Raw genomic sequence first — 21873 nt, forward strand, 5'->3', positions numbered from 1 at the left:
TATTGTTAAGCTGTGGTTCAGCGTGCTTGGTAGGGCCTGAGCACGTCATTCTGCTGGAAAGACATGAGCGACATTCAGGAGGAGGACTGAGGCGTTGTGTTCCAGGCACATGGTTTCCATACGCTGTCTCAAAGCTGGAGGTGGCGTGTCATTTACTAGAACTGGTGGTAGCTCCTTATTTTGTTTTTCAGTCGCCCACAGCACAGACGCCAGGATGCCTGTCCATCGCTCTCGTGACTTGTTCGTGTCTGTGACTGTTGTGTTTGCATCACGTGATTGTCAACATTTCCCAGGCTAAATTGTTGGTATGTGAGGAGGATCTGCCAGGCTCCTCTCTGGACAAATTACAAGGCAGAGGCGATCTGCGGGCTTTCATGATCCTCGTGGCCCTGCAGCGCTGCTGGAAGGTCTCACCGCAGCGAGGTTATCGGGAAGATCTGGGCGCAAAAGTTGAGGAGGAGGATGTTTGGTAGATGGTGTCAGGATGCAGATGATAGTCTGTCATCAAGAAGGTTCACAGGACTGGTGGAAATAAGTAAGACAGGGAGGCTTTTTTTGATTGTGCACTATAGCTGATTATTATATTACTACTTCATTTACGTTAATGCCTCTCATTTATACTTGGGAAACAATTAGGCACCAAAAACAATGTATTTGATCTTCTCAGATGGTACTTACTTTACTTTCAGCGCAGCCTTGCCACATGCGCTCAATACTGTAGTACTGTATATAGTTTTTCCTGTTTCCTAGCATGCTTTGCTGTACTGTTGTTGTAAATGGCTCATAATGTCCATGTTTAGAGATCGATGTTGGTTATTCTGTATTATTGGTGAGTGGTGTCTTGTCTGTTATTATCCACGTATTATTATTATACATATTATGTTTTAGCACTTTCTTTAAGACACCGTAAGTAAGAATGCTATGTGGAATATTAACACGCACGCAATTCCTACGGAGCTGCTAAGTTTTCTTGTGACCTCCGTTGTTTACTCTGCTTGATGAGTAAAGAGTTACCCCGTACGCCTCGAACTTATGAGCGGCGCAGTATTAATTATGTCATGTCGCAGTTACATGCTCTACATTGGCTTTCAGTAAAGGGATACAGATCACATTTTTATTCATTCATTCATTTTCTACCGCTTATCCTCACAAGGGTCGTTAATATTGGCCATAATTGGTAATAATTGGATGATATCTGGGGCTGCACGGCAGACAAGTGGTTAGCGTCCAGGCCTTAGGCCACAGCTAGGAGACCCACATTCAATTCTACCCTCAGCCATCTCCCCCGTGCATGCGTGGGTTTTCTCCGGGTACTCCGGTTTCCTCCCACATTCCAAAAACATGCTAGGTTAATTGGCGACTCCAAATTGTCCATAGGTATGAATGTGAGTGTGAATGGTTGTTTGTCTATATGTGCCCTGTGATTGGCTGGCCACCAGTCCAGGGTGTACCCCGCCTCTCGCCCGAAGAGAGCTGGGATAGGCTCCAGCACCCCCGCGACCCTCGTGAGGATAAGCAGTGGAAAATGAATGAATGAATGAATGAATGGATGGTATCTGCCCTTCATGAGAACCGATGGAGCACACTAGCATTAACATGGCATTTGCGGAGATTGCGGTTATGCAGTTAACACTGTGTTGCGCCAATTGTCCCTGTGATGGCTATTAAGTCCTACTTAAAGATGATCCTCGTGGCCCCCAGTACAAGGAGCGCAAAATCAGTGCTCATGACCGCACCAGCTTGATTGAAGTCCAAGGCGGGTTAATATTCCACCTACTTTCTTACTCACGGTGTCTTAAGAAAGTGCTAAAACATCACACAACAATGTAATATGTAGATAACAACAGACAAGATGCAAATAATGTATAATAACCAACAACTACATTAGCTTTAAAGATGAAATTTATTCGCCATTTACAACAACACTGCAGCAAAGCACTCTGGGAAACAGGAAGCGATCCTACATCGAGTGCTCAACATACTACGTCAATGTCGCCGCCAGATGTGTTATCTTGTTTTCATTAAGTGCCTTTCTACAAAGAAATTTAAGAGGGAGTTTTATCCTGCAGACAGCATCTAAACCCAAATTATTTTCTGTGTGCACGCAGTAATACCTATATTATTTTGAATCTGAAATTGACCAGAAGTTGCTATAAGTATTGTTTATTATTCAACTATATGTGTACTGTGTGTGTGTATGCAATCCTTGAGACTATTCTTTATTGTAGTTATTTTTAATGAGCTGTGTGAAGTTGGTGATTCATGCAAACATGGCAAAAAGGGATATAATCAGGCAGCCTTGTAGACTATATTTTTCTCAAAAGCGCCACGTTCAAATGTACTCGTTCCATACTCGTATCTGGCAAAAAAAAATGCATTATCCGTCACGGATACACATGTATAACGATTATCTGGCTCATCCCAAGCCATTAACATTACCATTACAATTACCAATTTGACTCATGAATGTCCTGGTATCAGTTTCAAGTTCAGTTGGCACATACCACAACAGCACAGCTTATATTTTGCATCATCTCCCAAATGGAGATCCTCGACAAAATTAGCATAGCGGAAATCCAGGAGATCAAGGTTAATGTACGGTACCTTACTAACACAACGTTAGCTGTGTGGAGGGCTAGCTTTCTCTTAATTATGACTAATCTACTGTCGAATGTGTAGCAGTTTATTATGATGGTAATGTGACATAAAGGGTATTCATTTTCTACCGTTTATGGTGGGTCGCGGGGGTGCTGGAGCCTATCCCAGCTGTCTACGGGTGAGAGGCGGGCCAATCACAGAGCACATATAGACAAACAACCATTCACACTCACATTCATACCTATGGACAATTTGGAGTCGCCAATTAACCTAGCATGTTTTTGGAATGTGGGAGGAAACCGGAGTATCCGAACGAGGAGAACATGCAATCTCCACACAGAGATGGCCGAGGGTGGAATCAAACTCAGGTCTCCTAGCTGTTAGTGTGAATGGTTGTTTGTCTATATGTGCCCTGTGATTGGCTGACCACCAGTCCAGGGTGTACCCCGCCTCTCGCCCAATGTCAGCTGGGATAGGCTCCAGCATTCCACCAGCATAGAAAATGGATGACTGAATAGAATATAAATAATAAATGATTTGATGGGCGGCACGGCGGTCTGGTGGTTAGTGCGCAGACCTCACAGCTAGGAGACCAGGGTTCAATTCCCACCCTCGGCCATCTCTGTGTGGAGTTTGCATGTTCTCCCCGTGCATGCGTGGGTTTTCTCCGGGTACTCCGGTTTCCTCCCACATTCCAAAAACATGCTAGGTTAATTGGCGACTCCAAATTGTCCATAGGTATGAATGTGAGTGTGAATGGTTGTTTGTCTATATGTGCCCTGTGATTGGCTGGCGACCAGTCCAGGGTGTACCCCGCCTCTCGCCCGAAGACAGCTGGGATAGGCTCCAGCACCCCCGCGACCCTCGTGAGGAAAAGCGGTAGAAAATGAATGAATGAATGAATGAAATGATTTGATAGTAAATCTAATTTACTAATATTGAGTAACAATAAAAAATAGACTGGTGTGAGTACACCGGAATAGTTTTTTACTCAACCTAGGCCATGTGCAACATTTGTCCCGATCTCGAGCAAGATGGTGGTAGGAAAGGAGGAGGAGGGCTTATGTGTTCTCTTTGGCTTCCTCCCTGTGTGTGCCATTAAAGCGTTAAAGTCCATTCAAGTCCAAATGTAACATGTGACTTCCCAAAAAGCTCCCACACGCTGGTTACTGACTGAGCTAAAAGTCTGAGGTCTCACACATTTGCCTTTTTTTTTCCTTTTATTTTTAGCCGCAGGGGAAAGTGAAAATGGAGGTCAGTCTGTTGTCCTACTTGTTGTCAAAGGGCTCTTTTGCACTCAACACTAGACATGAACGGTCTTGGGGGGGGGCAGCAGTTCACATCTCAGCAGGATAGTCTTGCATCATGTCCCATGTCCCACTCTGACCCTCCCCATGGCCTCTTCCACATCGCTTCCACCTTGGTGGCCTGATCCCTGCCCCATTCTATCTGTCCCTTCCTCGAACCTTCTGTATCTTTACATCTCGTTCACCCTATGTCATGTCAGAAATACATTTTAAAAACATATCAATTACTTGTTTTTTTTTCAGTGTAACCCGCACAAAAATCTGAGACCTTTTGTGTAGGGTAAATCTGCATTTTTCTCCTTCAATGACAAGGTGTCGCCAAACTTTGGACTAGTACTGTTCTATAAGTCTTAAAAGTTGCAAGTGTATGTTTGTGACCCCCTTGTTTAAGTCATGTAGTACTTGACAACACTGTAAACTTGATTCATTCATTTTCTACCGCTTATCCTCACGAGGGTTGCAGGGGTGCTGGAGCCTATCCCAGCTGTCTTCGGGCGAGAGGCGAGGTACACCCTGGACTGGTGGCCAGCCAATCACAGGGCACATATAGACAAACAACCATTCACACTCACATTCATACCTATGGACAATTGGGAGTGGCCAATTAACCTAGCATGTTTTTGGACTGTGGGAGGAAACCGGAGTACCCGGAGAAACCTCACACATGCACACTGTGCAAACTCCACACAGAGATGACGAGGGTGGAATTGAACTTGGGTCTCCTAGCTGTGAAGCCTGCACTCTAAGCACTTGTCCACCGTGCAGCCCATTGTCAACTTCATTCATTCATTCATTTTCTACCGCTTTTTCCTCACGAGGGTTGCAGGGGTGCTGGAGCCTATCCCAGCTGTCTTTGGGCGAGAGGCGGGGTACACCCTGGACTGGTGGCCAGCCAATCACAGGGCACATACAGACAAACAACCATTCACACTCACATTCATACCTATGGACAATTTGGTGTCGCCGATTAACCTAGCATGTTTTTGGAATGTGGGAGGAAACCGGAGTACCCGGAGAAAACCCACGCATGCACGGGGAGAACATGCAAACTCCACACAGAGATGCCCGAGGGTGAAATTGAACTTGGGTCTCCTAGCTGTGAAGCCTGCACTCTAAGCACTTGTCCACCGTGCAGCCCATTGTCAACTTATACCGGTCAGAAGTTTAGAGATACTTTTTGTCTGAGACGTTGCAAATGTAGGATATGCCCCCTTTTTTTCTTGTTTTAGTCATGTAGAACACAACTACAACATTTTAAACACAGACACTACAAGTCAAAAGTTTAGAGATACTTTTTCATGCCTCCAGCAGGTTGCCCAAAAGTCCTGAATGTTTAATCTGGGTCTCCTTCTTGCAGCGGTGTCCAACCTGGATGTGGAGAGTAAGCTGACGTTGCACTACCGAGCTCCCTGGCACAAGCAGAGGAACGTCTTCCGGCCCTCCACGCGGCCAGCGTGTGTAGAAGAGCTGTATAGGGAAGCCAACCTGTGGGTCCTGCACCGAGGTGAGACTCTCACATTGTTCATGAAGAATTGTTCAACATTTAACTGGTCCATTTTTTTTCTGGACAATACTCTATGTACAGTATGTTTATTGGTGTCACTCTGCCTCCTAGTGGACAAGTGTGTTGTTACATTCTTACTAGGACTATAAATGAAACACTTTTTTGGACTTTATCCACAATCCTTATGTGAAACATCAACACATCTTTCCATATTTTGTGCATTAGAGAGAGAAAATGAGTTAGTATGAGCTAGCTAACAATACATGTCATTGGGAGGTACAATAGCTATTAAGACTATGTAGTGCTCCTGCTTTTTATGTGTGATATAGATGCTGTGATAATGCATTAGCAAGTACATTGATGATAACTCCAGATAAATATAGTTTTAGGTGCTACAATAGCTTGGTTAATATACAAGTCTGTTATGAAGATGGAAAACTGTTGGCATTTTTTTTTAGGTGTTTGTTGTTAGGGCTTTAGCTCCCATGACGTCTAGTGTTAGCTAGCTCATAAAAACGTATTTTCTCGTTTCACATTGTGAATAATGTGCAAAATTCCAAAAAGTAAAATTTTCCTTAAAAAAACATTTTTGGTGATTTATATGACATATTCTTGATAAAATACAGATACAACACATTAAGTATTAAGTCAACCAGTAACCTAATGGGACCCCATAGAGCAGCCTTCTCCATTTCCTTGATGGACTTGAGTGGAGGCTTCCTTACTCTGTTGTCCTTGGCTGTCCCTATGTACCTTATGTCCCTCTCCTTGGCGTACTGCACCAACTCCAGACTGGTGAAGAAGCTGTCCGCAAAGATGGCTGTGGTGGTGGAGGCAGACATAGTGCTGGCCAGTACAGAGACTATGTGGCTGGTAGCACCTCAGGCCTCTTGTTCAGGTGTGAGAAGGACACCATGAGCCCCAAGTGTAGTCTTCCCGTGAAGAATCGATCAACAGTGCGAGGGATCTGATTGTTGTCGTTGAAGTGGACCTTGAACCTCTTAGACGACATGAGGTTAGCAACTTGCAAGCTTGGTCTCCGTTGCCCGGTAGTCATCAACAGCAGGAAGCTCAGCAACCCCCATGTAGATCAGGACAGCCACAAAGTTCTTAAATTAACTACTAAGTACTGTTGTCTTCAGTTATTAGTGAAAAAAGTTTGGCTTACTAGACGTATCGGGTATATGTCTATAAATGGACATATAATCTTGTTGCAGTTTTATGTAAACGCATGATCACATATTAGCATTTTAGCATTAGCATGTTAGCATGTTAGCATTTTTCACCCTCAAATTTCACTGTCAGGCCCACTAGCGTCAGAATACTGCAATTTCCGACTTCTGAATGAAAAAGGAAGTTTGATACTCACGCTCACTCCTGATTGATCACAGCCCATGACATCACTTCCTGTGACATTGTCTCATCTTGGCTGATTGGCATGAGAAAGTCACATGACTTGCTGAGACATGGGGAAACCCTGTTTTTATGTAGTTTATAGTGTAGTACCGTATATAATATTGTTCGTTCATTTTCTACCGCTTTTCCTCACGAGGGTCGCGGGGGTGCTGGAGCCTATCCCAGCTGTCTTCGGGCGAGAGGCGGGGTACACCCTGGACTGGTCGCCAGCCAATCACAGGGCACATATAGACAAACAACCATTCACACTCACATTCATACCTATGGACAATTTGGAGTCGCTAATTAACCTAGCATGTTTTTGGAATGTGGGAGGAAACCGGAGTACCTGGAGAAAACCCACGCATGCACGGGGAGAACATGCAAACTCCACACAGAGATGGCCGAGGGTGGAATTGAACCCTGGTCTCCTAGCTGTGAGGTCTATGCGCTAACCACTCGACCGCCGTGCCGCCCTATATAATATTGTCTGTAGCTCAATTTTAAGACATGTTGTGAAAGCTGCTTTTCCCAAGTGGTGTGTATTGTTGTTGATTGATGCTGAAAGTTGATTGCAGAGATGTTTGTAATGTTTTGTGATTAACATCTGTGGAAATCATGTTGTTGTTGTTGTTGTTACAGACCATGAGAGGAGACGGTGGTCCAGCGTGGAGGGGCGTGTCACCATCTCCATCTCTGCTTTGCCCCCCATGCCCATGTACCCTTTGACACCCATCGCCCGGAGGAAAGCTAAGAAGGGCGCACGCTTGACGTGGGTGAGGAAGCTAACTTTCTTACAAAGGAGCATTTTTGTTTAGTCGAATGATAATTAAGTATAAAAAGGTATATGGTTTAGGAGCGCTTGTCTTTATGGGTGATAATGATGATGATGATGATGATGAGTAAAAACTACATTGGTAAAAGAGTATTTGTGTTTATGTATATGGACAATATGGACCAAAATTCCTATCCCCATATACAGTATTTAGGTTGAATATTGATATACAATATACTGCATATCCGGATATTGTTTCCACAAAGTGAGTTGAGACAAAAGTCAAAGCCAAATATGCAAAGATTTATGAAAATGCAAACAACCCATGGAACTACACGGGACCAGCTTGCACTTGTGCCATCTTGAAACATGAGACCTCAGCATCAAATCCAGCCTTTATGAATATGAACGATATGCTTGTTTTTGATGTTGTGCTGAAAATAAATATTGTTATTTTAAAAATATCGACACATTGCCCAACCCTATTATGTATATTGATGAAGTGTAAAAAGTACATGGATAAAGAAGCATTTGTATTTTGATAGTATGACGATGACAAGTAAAAAGTACATGGTTAAAGGTGCTTTTGTATTTGGTAGCATGACGATGGCGAGTAAAAAGTACATGGTTAAAGGAGTGTTTGTATTTGGTAGTATGACAGTGACGAGTAAAAAGTACATGGGTAAAGGAGCAGTTGTATTTGTACAATGATGACGAGTAAAAGGTACTTGGGTAAAGAAGCGTTTGTGTTCGGTAGTATGACAATGACAAGTAAAAAGTACATGGTTAAAGGAGCTCTTGTATCTGGTAGTATGACGATGATGAGTAAAAAGTACATGGGTAAAGGAGCGTTTGTATTTGGTAGTATGACGGTGACGAGTTAAAAGTACATGTGTAAAGGATCAGTTGTATTTGTATAATGATGACGAGTAAAAAGTACATGGCTAAAGGAATGTTTGTGTTTGGTAGTATCATGATGAGTAAAAAGTACATGGGTAAAGGACCGTTTGTGTTTATATATGATGATGAAGTGTAAAAAGTATTTGGGTAAAGGACCATTTGTGTTTATGTATGATGATGAAGTGTAAAAAGTACATGGGTAAAGGACCATTTGTGTTTATGTATGATGATGAAGTGTAAAAAGTACATGGGTAAAGGACCGTTTGTGTTTATGTATGATGATGAATTTTAAAAGGACATGGGTAAAGGATTGTTTGTGTTTATATATGATGATGAAGTGTAAAAAGTACATGGCTAAAGCACCGTTTGTGTTTATCTATGATGATGAAATGTAAAAAGTACATGGGTAAAGGAGCGTTTGTGTTTATGTATGACGATGAAGTGTAAAAAGTACATGGGTAAAGGAGCGTTTGTGTTTGGTAGTATCATGATGAGTAAAAAGTACACGGGTAAAGGACCGTTTGTGTGTATACATGATGATGAAGTGTAAAAAGTACACAGGTAAAGGACCGTTTGTGTTTATATATGATGATTAAGTGTAAAAAGTACATGGGTAAAGGAGTGTTTGTGTTTATGTATGATGATGAAGTGTAAAAAGTACATGGGTAAAGGAGCGTTTGTGTTTATGTATGATGATAAAGTGTAAAAAGTACATGGGTAAAGGAGTGTTTGTGTTTATGTATAACGATGAAGTGTAAAAAGTACATGGGTAAAGGACCGTTTGTGTTTATATATGATGATGAAGTGTAAAAAGTACATGGGTAAAGGAATGTTTGTGTTTGGTAGTATAATGATGGGTAAAAAGTACATGGGTAAAGGAGTGTTTGTGTTTGGTAGTATAATGATGAGTAAAAAGTACATGGGTAAAGGAGTGTTTGTGTTTGGTAGTATAATGATGAGTAAAAAGTACATGGGTAAAGGAGTGTTTGTGTTTGGTAGTATAATGATGAGTAAAAAGTACATGGGTAAAGGAGTGTTTGTGTTTGGTAGTATAATGATGAGTAAAAAGTACATGGGTAAAGGAGTGTTTGTGTTTGGTAGTATAATGATGAGTAAAAAGTACATGGGTAAAGGAGTGTTTGTGTTTGGTAGTATAATGATGAGTAAAAAGTACATGGGTAAAGGAGTGTTTGTGTTTGGTAGTATAATGATGAGTAAAAAGTACATGGGTAAAGGAGTGTTTGTGTTTGGTAGTATAATGATGAGTAAAAAGTACATGGGTAAAGGAGCGTTTGTGTTTATGTATGATGATGAAGTGTAAAAAATACACGGGTAAAGGAGTGTTTGTGTTTATGTATGATGATGAAGTGTAAAAAGTACACGGTACATGCAAACTTTGTTGTTTCTTTCTCATGGCCACCTAATTGACATCCTGACCACACCTCCTTCCCCAAACCAAAAACCCGTCCTCCTTGTTGTTACGTTTTTGTGTCTGTGAAGTACTATCTCCGTGTCCATTTGTTGTTTGTCATGTTTGTGTGTTTTTTTTTTGCTTTTATTTTCTTTTTCAATTCAGTTCCAAACCAACACCCGCCCGCCTTCCCCCATCGAATGTTGCCACTTCTCCCCCTGGAACACCAAGGTACTGCTAAACCTACCCCACCACACCTACCCTCTTCCTGTTGGCCTCCTTAACTTCTTCATCCTCTCCTTTCTTTCTTCTTGTTATTTCATAGCTGTGTGTGTGTGTGTGTGTGTGTGTGTGTGTGTGTATGTGAGTGTGATTACTCACGATGAGTTGCCCTCTGACCTCCAGCTGTTGAGCCAGTGTGAACGCATCACATCATCTCTCTTACTTTCTTCTTCTTTTTCAAACGTCCTCCTCCATCGACCAATGGGCTTCTTTCTGCCGCTTAGTGGTGAGAAGTTTCCAAGGAAACCTTTTGTTGCCGTTTTTTTTTTTTTTGAAGGGGGGGTCGCTGCAAAGGGAACACAAAAGCTGTAGAGCAGGCTTTCAACTGGGCGGGGAGAGAGGGGGTTAGTGGGAGCATTAGGATCCAGTTTGATTTCCAGTTTGCTGCCGGTGCTGGAAGCTGAAGGTAAGAGATTTTAACATGAGATGGATTGGGATGAGAATGTGACAGAGAGAAAGAGCAGGAGACTCTGAATAACCATGACACGACTGGGGGGGGACCGTTGAGGCTAGAAACGCATCTTTTGACACGCCTTTTTTTTCCTGTCTTTTCCTTCCTGCGTGAAACGACTGAGTGGAGCACAAAGGAACCTCCAAAGTTTCAACTCAAAACTCCCCCCACCCCAAAATGTCAGTTCATCTGTTCCACATTCCAGCTGTAGCCATCCTTAAACCTTTTTAAACCTAGTCAACAATTCAGGAAAAAGAAAATTAAATCAAATCAACATTGATCTTTATGCAAGTGTAAAAAGAAGAAAAGTTCATCTCTGCAAGAAAACCTAAAAATGACTATTTACACGCTCTGAACTTTAACTACAAAGGGACAGAGGAACGGTTGCTAAAGGCGAGTTGATTTCCAACACACTTTATTTTAAACATTAGTAACCTCATGCAAGTGTAAAAAGAAGTTACCTAAACAGGCTAGTCGACATTCAACATCAACTTTATTCCCATAATATTTGCGCTTTAATCTCATAGTATTGTAACTTTTTCCCCAACGCAGTTTTCTAAAAAAAAAAAAAAAAAAACTTGAAAAAAATTAATTTGTTTTGGTTCTTCTAATATATTTTTTTTAATTCTTTAATATTTTAATTTTTCAAAAACTATGCTCTTAAAATCAGATGATAAAAAAAAATTCAACTTTTTTCTTGTTGGAATGTGATTATTTTCAACTAATATTTTGACTTTCTTCTTGTAAAATTGGTGCTTGTTTTTCAGTTTTTTTTTTGCTATTTAAAAAAAATCAAAATATTTTCAACAACAACTTTCTCCATGTAAATTTTCCTTTCATAATATTATATTTGAAATGTTGTAAATGATTTATAACTTTTAGTTTTAGTCTTTATTATTTAGTCTTTATTCCCATAATGTCGATTTTACTCCTGTAATATTATAACTTTTCTAAAAATTACAACTTTATTCTGTTTCTCATAATACTGCAAATATTACAAATATTTAAATTATATGTGAAAGACATAATTTTTTGTCACAATATTACTAATTATGTCTTTTTTTGGCATTAGATGACAACTTTTTTCTGTTAATATTTATGTATAATATATATTCTAGCAAAATTCCATTTTTGCTTTTCTTGTGTTTGTTTAGGTTTTCTTGTTGAATTATATTTTTAGATTGCTCCACAGCCAATAAAATGTGCTGTTAAAAAAATGGAAATGCCATGCTAAAACCTACAAACTCAGATCATGAACATATGGTGTTGGGGGAATCTGTGTGTGTGTGTGTGTGTGTGTGTGACACTTTCCTACATCGCTATAAGTTCCATTCCTGTTTTATGGTTATCGTCATACTTCTCCAGGGGTTCCACGTTACTACTACATGCACTCTTATGTCCACGGTTGAATGTACTGCACTCCTATTGCATCTCAGCTCCTATGAGGCCCTTTGATTGCTAACTTTGCTAGTGTCCCCACGACTCTGCATGCAGGCCTGTAATAATAATAATAATAACTAATAATAATGATGGTAATAATTCATGATAATAATCTAGTGACGTCTGGTTCTTGCAGGCCACAGCCTCAAACCCCGCCGACTGTGACGGGGCGTCGCTGGGTCAGCGCGCCAAGCTGCCTGTCCCCAACACGCCCAGCACCCTGGACAAGCAGACCAACTGGTCCGCTGCCCTGCCCCTGCCGACGCCCGAGGAGAGAATGAAATGCGATTCCAGAGTCATCAACTCATGTGTCATCCCCATCAATGTGACAGGTAACATCAAGCGGCACCGTTTAGGTTAATTTCCCCGTTAGCAACCCTTATTTCACCCGTTTTTGTTCTACTTTCATACTTTGGGCTTTGTAAAGAACAATTGTGATGTTTAGAAGCTTTAATCACCAACCATGAGATTGACCAGGTCAATCCCTCGGTCTCGGTCCTCCAGTCAGCTAACCCCACCCACCCACCCACCCACAGATCGAGGCATGACGATAGGATAAAACAGGCAAGCACGCAGATAGTCCCGCCCTGCAAAAGGAACGGTGAACTGACTCTCCAGCCAATCAAAAAAAGAAACATTTGCAGCTGAACGGACTCAACGGGTATTTTAGGGGCGGTGACCTCGTTCATTCCCAAAAAAGAACTTGTTCTTTTGACCTGTTTGTTCATGACCGACACACCACTAGACAACAGACTCCGACAATAATGAGAGAACCGGCAGGTTTGCTGGCGAAATTGACGTGAACACGGGAGGAAGCGCCGAGCGAGTTACACACCTTAAGTTGAATGGACTATCTAACGACAACAGACTCCGACAAGGATGAGAGAGAACCGGCATGTTTGGTAGCGAAATTGACGCTAACATGGAGGAAGCACCCGGCGAGTGGAGCTTGGGCTAACGTAACGCCAAGTGTTGTTGTTGGGTTGGTACATACAGTAATTCACCCCGGAACGATACAAGTTAAGATCGTTGCCACCCGAACGGTTCAGGCAGTAGGAAGAAGTAGTCGTGGGCAAAACCGTTCATTCAGTAAAAAGATCCGTTCATTTTGGTCAATTAGTCGTTCGCCTGTGATCTCCCCCTGTGCATCGATACGGTCAGCCGTGTCGAGTCAGTCCGTTCACTCATGTTCACGGTCGTTCTGACTCCACAGCGCAACAACACGTGATGACGTACCTTGAAATCGGAAGTCTTATTATGACAGCTCTCCGCGTCTCAGCTTCCTGGTCCGGCGTTACGATCCCCCCATGTCCGGTTATGAATGTACGGCCAACAAGTGTCAGTCAAATTGATCGACACACCACTATTGCCTGTCTTATCCGATCGTTGTGACTCGCTCTGTGGATGGGTATCGTTAGCTGACTGAAAGACGGAGACCTCAGTCTTTCTGACTCGGTCTTTGCAGTCAGAAAGACCGACCGTCACGTACCCCAACCACCCACGACGACAGGATAAAACAGGTGAACTGACTGACTCTCCAGCTACTTGCAACTGAACGGACTGAACGGGTATTTTAGGGACGGTGACCTCATTCATTCCGTTCACAAAAAAGAACTAGTTCTTTTGAGCCGTTCGTTCATGACCGACACACCACTAGGTTGTGATTTTTGGCCTCTCCTTTAGCTGTGAGTTACAAGTGTGAGTTTATGTTGAACCAGAAAATAAAGTTTGCTAGCTCCATTCCACACTCTAACCCTAGACTGATGTATGTTTTAGCATACGTCTTATAACATGGTGCGCCTTATATATGTGTTAAATACAGAAATAGACCCCCGAATTGAGACTACGCCTTATAACGCAGTGTGCCTTATGGTGCGAAAAATACAGTAATTAAGATGACACAATGTGGGCGCAGGTTTTTTTTTTAAACCCAGCAAAACAACAACAAAAAAAAGATCTTAGGAGCGTTTCTCTGTGGACAGGTCCTCAGAATCATGGTGGACTCATGCTACTTCTTGTTACCCTGCACAGATAAAGCAACATTAAACAGTCACATGGCATTGCTGGGCAACATAGAAATAATGGCTGTGATGTGACAAAACACAAGTGGCACCCAGAAAAAGAAAAAAAAAAACACAGAGAATGAAGTGTGTGGTGTTCAAGTCATGCTTTTGTCGTATTTGGATGCCTTTTTTTGTGTCGTTGTGTGACATGAATGCCAATGAGTTGTGTCCAAAGAGCTGAAAAGAACATTATTGACTCCTGCTTGCTCCGAAGGGGCAGTTGCAGGCCAAATTTCCCAACAATTCCACATAGTAAGCAAAGTGGCGCTATCACCATGGTGCCAAGTCACATGACACTCACAGTAAAACAAGCAAAACGGCCAGACTGATAGTTTGGGGCCTTATTGCTACAATTCCTGTGCAGCCACTGGGGGCTTTTAATTCAGAGACATTTGCTGCAGTTTTTCTTGTTTTACGAGACAAAGTGTCCCTCACATGGTTCCCTTCCTCCCCACCCCACCCACCCCCTACCCTGGCTGCTTTTTGCAGGCGTCGGCTTTGACAGAGACGCTAGTGTGCGCTGCTCGCTCGTCCACTCACAGTCTTTGCTTCAGAGGAGGAGGAAGCTGAGGCGACGAAGGACGGTGGCCGGCGTCCCCAGACAGGTGCAACTGGATTTGGGTATGTTATTATTCAATTATCACTTCAATATGGACTCTTCAGTTGTCAGTCTTTGCAAAGATCACACTTTGAATCGGCAGTAGTCACATTGTACAACCAAGACATATAATGAAAACCATACAACAGGAAATGGCCATTGGACAGCAGTACACACACTGGTGGAAGTTGTGGCACACTTCTGGTTGCCATCTTGTTGTGGCAGGACGCAACTCCCTTGAAGTTCCACCTTGCCGTAGTTGTTGCTCATTATTATACAATCTGATGAAAATACTTCATGGATAATTGCTTTGTCTCTGCAAAACTTCCACTCAGGGAAGTTTTCAATGGCTGTAATTACAGCTTAGAAGTATCACGGCCGTCACCCATTCAAAACTCATTCATTCATTTTCTACCGCTTATCCTCACGAGGGTCGCAGGGGGTGCTGGAGCCTATCCCAGCTGTCTTTGGGTGAGAGGCGGGGTACACCCTGGACTGGTGGCCAGCCAATCACAGGGCACATAAATGCGATTAACTGTGAGTTCACTATGGACAAAGTGTGATTAATCACGATCAAATATTTTAATCGATTGACGGCCCGAGAAATAATACAAACAAAAATCTATATATAAATGCCTGCTATTTTTACAAAGTAACATTTTAAAAGAGCCAAGCCTGCTTTTTTCCGCAACTTATGAATTAATTATTGAAATTATAATTAAATATATAATATAATATAATATAATATAATATAATATAATATAATATAATATAATATAATATAATATAATATAATATAATATAATATAATATAATATAATATAATATAATATAATATAATATATAAATAAACATATATATTAAATATAAATAAACATATATATTAAATATAATAATATATAATTAAATCAGTATTTTTAATTACTTGTATAGTTCGAATAGAATTTAAGAATTAAATAATTTTAAAATAAATTTAAAAAATGCTTTTTTTTTGCAAAATGGTATCATCTGGTGTAATACATAGTTGAAAGCGTCGTGATGTTCCTCTCTCTTCCGCCAGACTCTGATGACTCGCCGGGTTCCAGAGAGCGCACTGTGATCGTCCACGCCACCTTGGACGTCACCCCTTTCAATGAGGACCTGGCCAGCCATCTGGACACCAGAGACTCGGGCTGCCAGACAGAGGACTTCCTGATCTCAGGAGCGCCTTCTCGGAGGAGAATCCATGCCCAGCGTGGCCACCAGGGGGCACCGCTGTGCCTCTGTCAATCGGCAGGCAACATTGCCTCTCTGCGGGACAGCCGGGAAGACATGTTCGCCACTGCCATGGGCGACCGGCTGCGCTCCCGCAGTCTCCCCCGTGGCAGAAGCAGGATGATGGAGAACGGTCACATTGATGACGAGGAGGCAGAACTCTCCCCGTTTAGTGCAGAGGACTTCCTGCAAGAAGACGGTGAGATAATCCTAAAGGGCGAGGAGGGGAGAGCTGATGACCGAGTGGGGTCCAAGTGCCTGAAGTACAAGCCGCTGTTGGAGACACCAGAGCGAGGCTGGATGGAGAGGACCAGGTCCCAGCTGCCCAGGAAGGCAGACTTGGGCAGCTGTGACATGTCTTCCAGCTCGGACACATTCAGCAGCCCCATGCACTCCGTCACTGCCGCAGGGGTCCTGGGAGGTCAGATGGACCACAAAGATGACCACCAGTCTTCTAGTGGGAACTGGAGTGGGAGCAACTCCACTTGTCCCTCCCAGACCTCAGAGACCCTCCCACCGGCAGCCTCGCCGCCACTCACCGGCTCCTCGAACTGTGACTCTGAGCGCTCCCTCAACACCACGCCTCACGCTAATGAGGAACATGGCAGCTTTATGCTGGACCCCTACACGGGCCTCAGGACACAGAGAGCGGGCTCCTTCTCTTCCATGGCCATGGACATTTTAGAGGAAGCAGAAGTCAGCACCCCTGTGGAAGGGGAGTGGAACTACACCCACCCGGATCCCCCTGGTTCTCAGGACTTCAGCCCTGAGCCAAGCAGGGAGACAGAGAGCAGTCTGGGCTGCCCCAGCTTCACCAGCATGGCCACATGCGAGAGCAGCTTCTCCGACAAGCCGCTGTCGGAAAAAGCAGACGCTGTCTCACACTATTCCGTGGACACTGAAGGTTACTACACCTCCATGCACTTTGACTGTGGGCTTAAAGGCAGCAGGAGCTTCACGTATAACTATGCGGCCTCGGGCTCCAATTCCAGCTTGCTGGACTTCAGCCGCCCCATGACTCTTGGAGACTCGAGGAGACGCTGTCTGTCCTTAAGGAAACCAAAGGCGAAGCCGTGTCCACCCAAGCGCAGCTCGTCACTTCGGAAAATATGCAGTGAGGGAAACATTCCCATCCTGAAAGAACCAAAGATCAGCTGTGGGCAGCAGCCTCCACTGTCCAGGGAGAAGAAAGCGCAACTTATTTTATCCACATCTGCACGTCACATAGCTAACTCCTCTCCAGCCAAAGAGCCCCTTAGGGTCTGGGGGGTTGAGGGCTCGTTGGACGTGCCTGACCTAGGCGTGTTCAGCTCGACGGATGCTCATTCGTTCAAAGACGATGGCGTCGTTCAGGCCGACTATGCAGACTTCTGGCTCCTGAACGATTTAAAATCCGCTGATCCCTACAGATCCTTGTCCAACTCCAGCACAGCTACCGGCACAACAGTCATTGAATGCGTCAAGTCGCAGGACAGCTCCGAGTCGCAGACCTCCCAGTCGGGCTCCAGGGCCACTACCCCCTCACTTCCATCCGTGGAGGGAGACTTCAAGCTGACATCGCCAGACAGACTGGCCGGCCTGGCGAGTCCTTCCAGTGGATACTCCAGCCAGTCGGAGACCCCCACCTCCTCCTTCCCTGCTGCTTTCTTCCCTGGCCCGCTATCGCCATCTAGTGTTAAAAGGAAACCCAGAGTACCGGAGCGGAAGTCGTCGCTCTCATCGTTGTCCGGAAGAACTGGCACGACCTCTAAAAGAGATCTGGAGTTGCCGATAATCCCGCCCTCCCACCTGGACTTAAGTGCCTTCCACAGTATTAACGGCAAAGCTCCAAATCACTGGACTCATCAGGAAAATAAGCAAAAAGATTTTCCCAAAGCGGAAAGTTCCAACAGCCCTTCCGTGAGCATCAGCTCTGCCGTGCTGCAATCTATCAGCAGGGAACACGACGGAGGTCCTGACGACGGCCCAAAACCGGACTGTCCCCCCGTAAACTCCAGCAGCGCTCCAGCCTCGTTGGAGAGTCCACACTTGGTAAGCGAGCCGTTGCCCACCCCAGACGATGAATTGGCAGAAATCACCCAGTTTTCCCCGCCGCCACCCGGAGAAGAACTTTATACTCTCAAGTCGAGTCTAGTCCCTAATCTGCACGGCAGTTTCGAAGTAGTACCTGCTGCCGACGCCCAGTTGCAGGTGCTACATGTGAGTCCTAGCAGCAAGGAGGTGGAGTCAGCAGATGATGCTTCCCAAGGTGCCACTCGGGACGAGACAGAAGAAGACACGACTGCCGATGAGATCCTCAGTAAAGGTAGATTGAAGATGTTTTCACTCTGTTTATAGTAGTCCTCTAGCTCTGAACGTAAGAATATAAATAAATAAATACAAATAAAAATACTGTACTGAGCCAAATGTGAGACCACTGGACCACTTGAATATAAGACCACCATGAATACAGTAATACTGTAATACAGGGGTCTCAAACTCAATTTACCTGGGGGCCACTGGAGCTAGGGTCTGGGCAAGGCTGGGCCGCATCAGGTTTTCAAAAAAAAAAAACACATTTATTAAAAACAGAAAAATATACAAACTTTTTTAGTGCTTTGGTTTCGATTTTCTACAATAAAAGCTCTGATAAAACATTCCACTGTTCTCAAATATCTTAATTTTTATTTTTCTGCACAAAATAAGATGAAAAATAAATAAACAAATCAAGAAAAAAGAAAATCAATCAATCAGTAATAAATAAATATAATAATAATAATAAAACTTAAGAAACCACATATAGTTGGTGGGTAGACAAATTATTTTTTCAGATTAAAATGAACAAAGCATTATTAGAGCCCTGTAGACATGACAAAACACGACTATAGTCACATTTATACTTTTTTTATTTACAACATATTGCGCAACTGCAGGGTCTTGAGACACATGCTAACTCGCAAACTCGAGAGCTAGCGACCTAAACGGTAGCCTTCAAGTTATTTCCTTTAAACTTAAATAGCCAAAAACGTACCACTTCCACATGGATAGGGAGGATAACTATTAACAGTTATTTAACCTTTAATATGAACATTAATCAAACGTAATAATTTTTTCTGGGTACATGATACCATACAGCATCCATATCAAACTTGCGCGGGCCGCACTAACATTAAACTTTCATATCAAGGCGGGGGCCTCAAACTAGTGTCCTGTGGGCCACATTTGGCCCGCGGGACGTGTGTTTGAGACCCCTGCTGTAATGAATACAGTAATACAAGATGGCCCTGGGTATAATAAAGCCATGTATATAAGACCACCCCGAATATAAAACCATCTTGACTATAAGATCACCCCGAATATAAGATCTTTGTTTTCAAATTAGCATCACAACTCCTTTGCTGTTTGCCAACTTGCTAACAACTTTAAAGGCTCTTTTAAGCCTCTCCAGGAAGAAAAGCGGATAGCATGCATTGTTAGCATGCATATATCAGTAGAGCTCAGACCTAAACCTTCCCTATGGGGGGTTGAGTGAAGTACTGGCGTATGTTGTAATTGTCAACAGTCATGTTTGCATTTTGCTTTTGGACGTATCCACCAAGTATTGCTTTCTCCTTCACTTCTCACATTCCATCGTATCGGGATTTCCTTTGCCAGACTTGACGCCGAGCGACTCTGCCTCATCCCAGCTGAGTGACGAGTCGCGGTCAGAGGATGACAATGTCTTTCTTTCGCCCACCAAGACCCGGACCACCGATGACCTCTTTGCTGTGATACACAGGTGAGACGTCAGTCCCCAGTCAGTTGGCAGAGCTTTAATTTAAAGAGGGGATGCTATTTTTTTTGGCCCCTTTGTATTGAGTTGTGGACTCCTATAGAGCAGTTACACACAATAACCAGCACGGAACGGTTTGGTGTTCAGGGGGATGTTTGCGACCTTTTTAAGACTTACAAGTGTGTCTCCCCTCAGGTCAAAGAGGAAAGTGTTAGGCAGGAAAGATTCGTCTGAGGTCGGTGTCAGAAATCGCCTCAGCGCCGCATCCGGCACAACGCCACCAGGCAGTGCCACCAGCTCGAGTCCCGCGGGGTCACCCTGCAGCCTGCAGAAAGCTCCAGGCCCCATCTACAGGAATGCCAAAAAATCCAGCACCTCCAACGAGGAGTTCAAACTGCTGCTGCTCAAGAAGGGCAGCCGCTCCGAATCCAGCTATCGCATGTCGGCCACCGAAATCCTCAAAAGCCCTGTCACCCCTAAAGGCGGGGACTGTGCGGACGAGGTGGCCTCCCCCTTGCAGACAGTACCAGATGTCCCCGCCAATCCTTACCCCAATGCCAACGCTGAGGGCTTCTCACCCAGATCCTTTTTTTCGCCGGCTACCTCCAGGCAGGGTCGCTCGAGAATCCCGCCGCCTGCGAACAGCAGCCGCTACGGCGCTCGGGGTCGTCTGTACTCGGTACCCATGCAGGCCATCTCAGAGGGCGAGACGGAGAACTCGGACGGAAGCCCCCATGATGAACGCTCGTCATCACCAGACTCCACGTAGGACAAACGGTATGATGTGTTTGCGTACTTTTTTGTTGTGAAATATGATGTATTGCGTATTCTGTGAATACCCACCGAGTACCAGCCTTCCCTCAAAGTACTCCTTTTTTCTTTTTCTATTTGGGGCAAAAAACCTTGTAACAGCAAGTGTTTTTTACAGCAGGAAGAAGTGATGTTGAAGCGAGACAGAGAAACGTCAGTGGCTGGACAGGTTTTAAGATAATAATAACAACAATAATAAATAGTAATGATGATGATTTTTTTGGTTTGGTGTGTTTTTATAATACTCGAAAGGAGGCATGTGGCAAGTCTGTGAGATGTTGGAGATGGAATGTGCAAAAATGTTTTTGTTAGGTGTTCGCTAGCAAAGTTTTGTGAGGCGGCCCCTCCCGGCTTGTATGTGTATTTATTTATTTTTTTAACTATCCCACACAATGAGGCTATTTTTAGATCAGATTGCTTTTTACCAGAGAAGCTATTTTGAGACACTGGCTGCTTATAAATAAGATGCATCACGACGCAGTCGCTTATTAGATCATTTTATGCAAATGTGGCTACACAGCCAATCTGTTCTGTTCGCTTGGCCATGAAGCATCATGAAGATGACTCGGCATGATAGCGAGCATGCTAACAGGGTACACAACAGGAGCTTTCATTCCAACTTTATTTCTTGTTTTTGGGTTGTTGTTTTTTTTTTTTTTTAGCACTGATGAATTCTCTTATTCTCTCGGAATTAACAAGGACAAAGCTCACTTTAGTATTTTTTTTCGATGATGCTATCAGATGAATTCTGGGACAAATCCACCTTTGTGTGATCTTTTTGTACAAATGGGGAAATAACACACCCGTGTCGAATAATAGTTGCTTGTGTGTAAAAAAAAAAAAAAAATGTTTACATGAACTGTTGTACATTTCAGAGTTGTGGATCCGGTCTTGTATTTATTTTGTAGTAAACTTTGTGGAAAGTCAAATCCTATCAGCAGCCAGTGCTAGGTCGAAGCACTGGCTGCTAAGTAAAATGTGTCCACAACAACATGAATAAATGTGACTGTTTGGGGGAAAAAACGAAAGAAAGTGTTGGGTTTTTCCTCGTGTTTTTTTTTTTTTTTTACAATTTAATGTCATACCAATGACTCTAGGGCAGTGTTTCTCAATTATCTTCTGCCCCCCCCCCCCCCCCCCCCCCCGCCCCCTTCCCCTCCGCCCCTGGGGGCGGAAATGTTTTTACATTTGATTCAACAGTTACGTTTGTTAATGTAGACAATCTTCCATTGCAAAACAAAGAAGCCAATTGTATAAAAGTGGAATTTTTACAGTATTTTCAAATGTGTAAGAGTACCGTAAAACGGGGTAATAAGGGACAATTTTCGGGAAAA

At 43.5% G+C, this 21873-nt stretch overlaps 1 protein-coding gene across 3 annotated transcripts in view; it reads left to right on the plus strand.

The window, feature by feature from the left end:
- Positions 1-21572, plus strand: part of nhsa (Nance-Horan syndrome a (congenital cataracts and dental anomalies)) — a 62070-nt gene extending 40498 nt beyond the window's left edge. Inside the window, exons 2-10 of one of the 3 annotated variants that reach the window (XM_058073338.1) lie at positions 5263-5409; positions 7447-7580; positions 10056-10121; positions 12200-12395; positions 14616-14747; positions 15785-18283; positions 19612-19735; positions 19925-20506; positions 20642-21572. In XM_058073338.1, the coding sequence (XP_057929321.1) occupies positions 5263-5409; positions 7447-7580; positions 10056-10121; positions 12200-12395; positions 14616-14747; positions 15785-18283; positions 19612-19735; positions 19925-20498 (3872 nt within the window). In that variant the 3' untranslated portion in view covers positions 20499-20506; positions 20642-21572. Of the gene's footprint in view, positions 1-5262; positions 5410-7446; positions 7581-10055; positions 10122-12199; positions 12396-14615; positions 14748-15784; positions 18284-19611; positions 19736-19924 lie in introns of all 3 variants that reach the window. The other 2 variants (XM_058073337.1, XM_058073340.1) reach the window with 2 other exon arrangements.
- Positions 21573-21873: the final 301 nt, after the last annotated feature.

The sequence above is a fragment of the Doryrhamphus excisus genome, chromosome 5 (assembly GCF_030265055.1).
Source record: "Doryrhamphus excisus isolate RoL2022-K1 chromosome 5, RoL_Dexc_1.0, whole genome shotgun sequence".
NCBI classification, from domain to species: Eukaryota; Metazoa; Chordata; class Actinopteri; order Syngnathiformes; family Syngnathidae; genus Doryrhamphus; species Doryrhamphus excisus.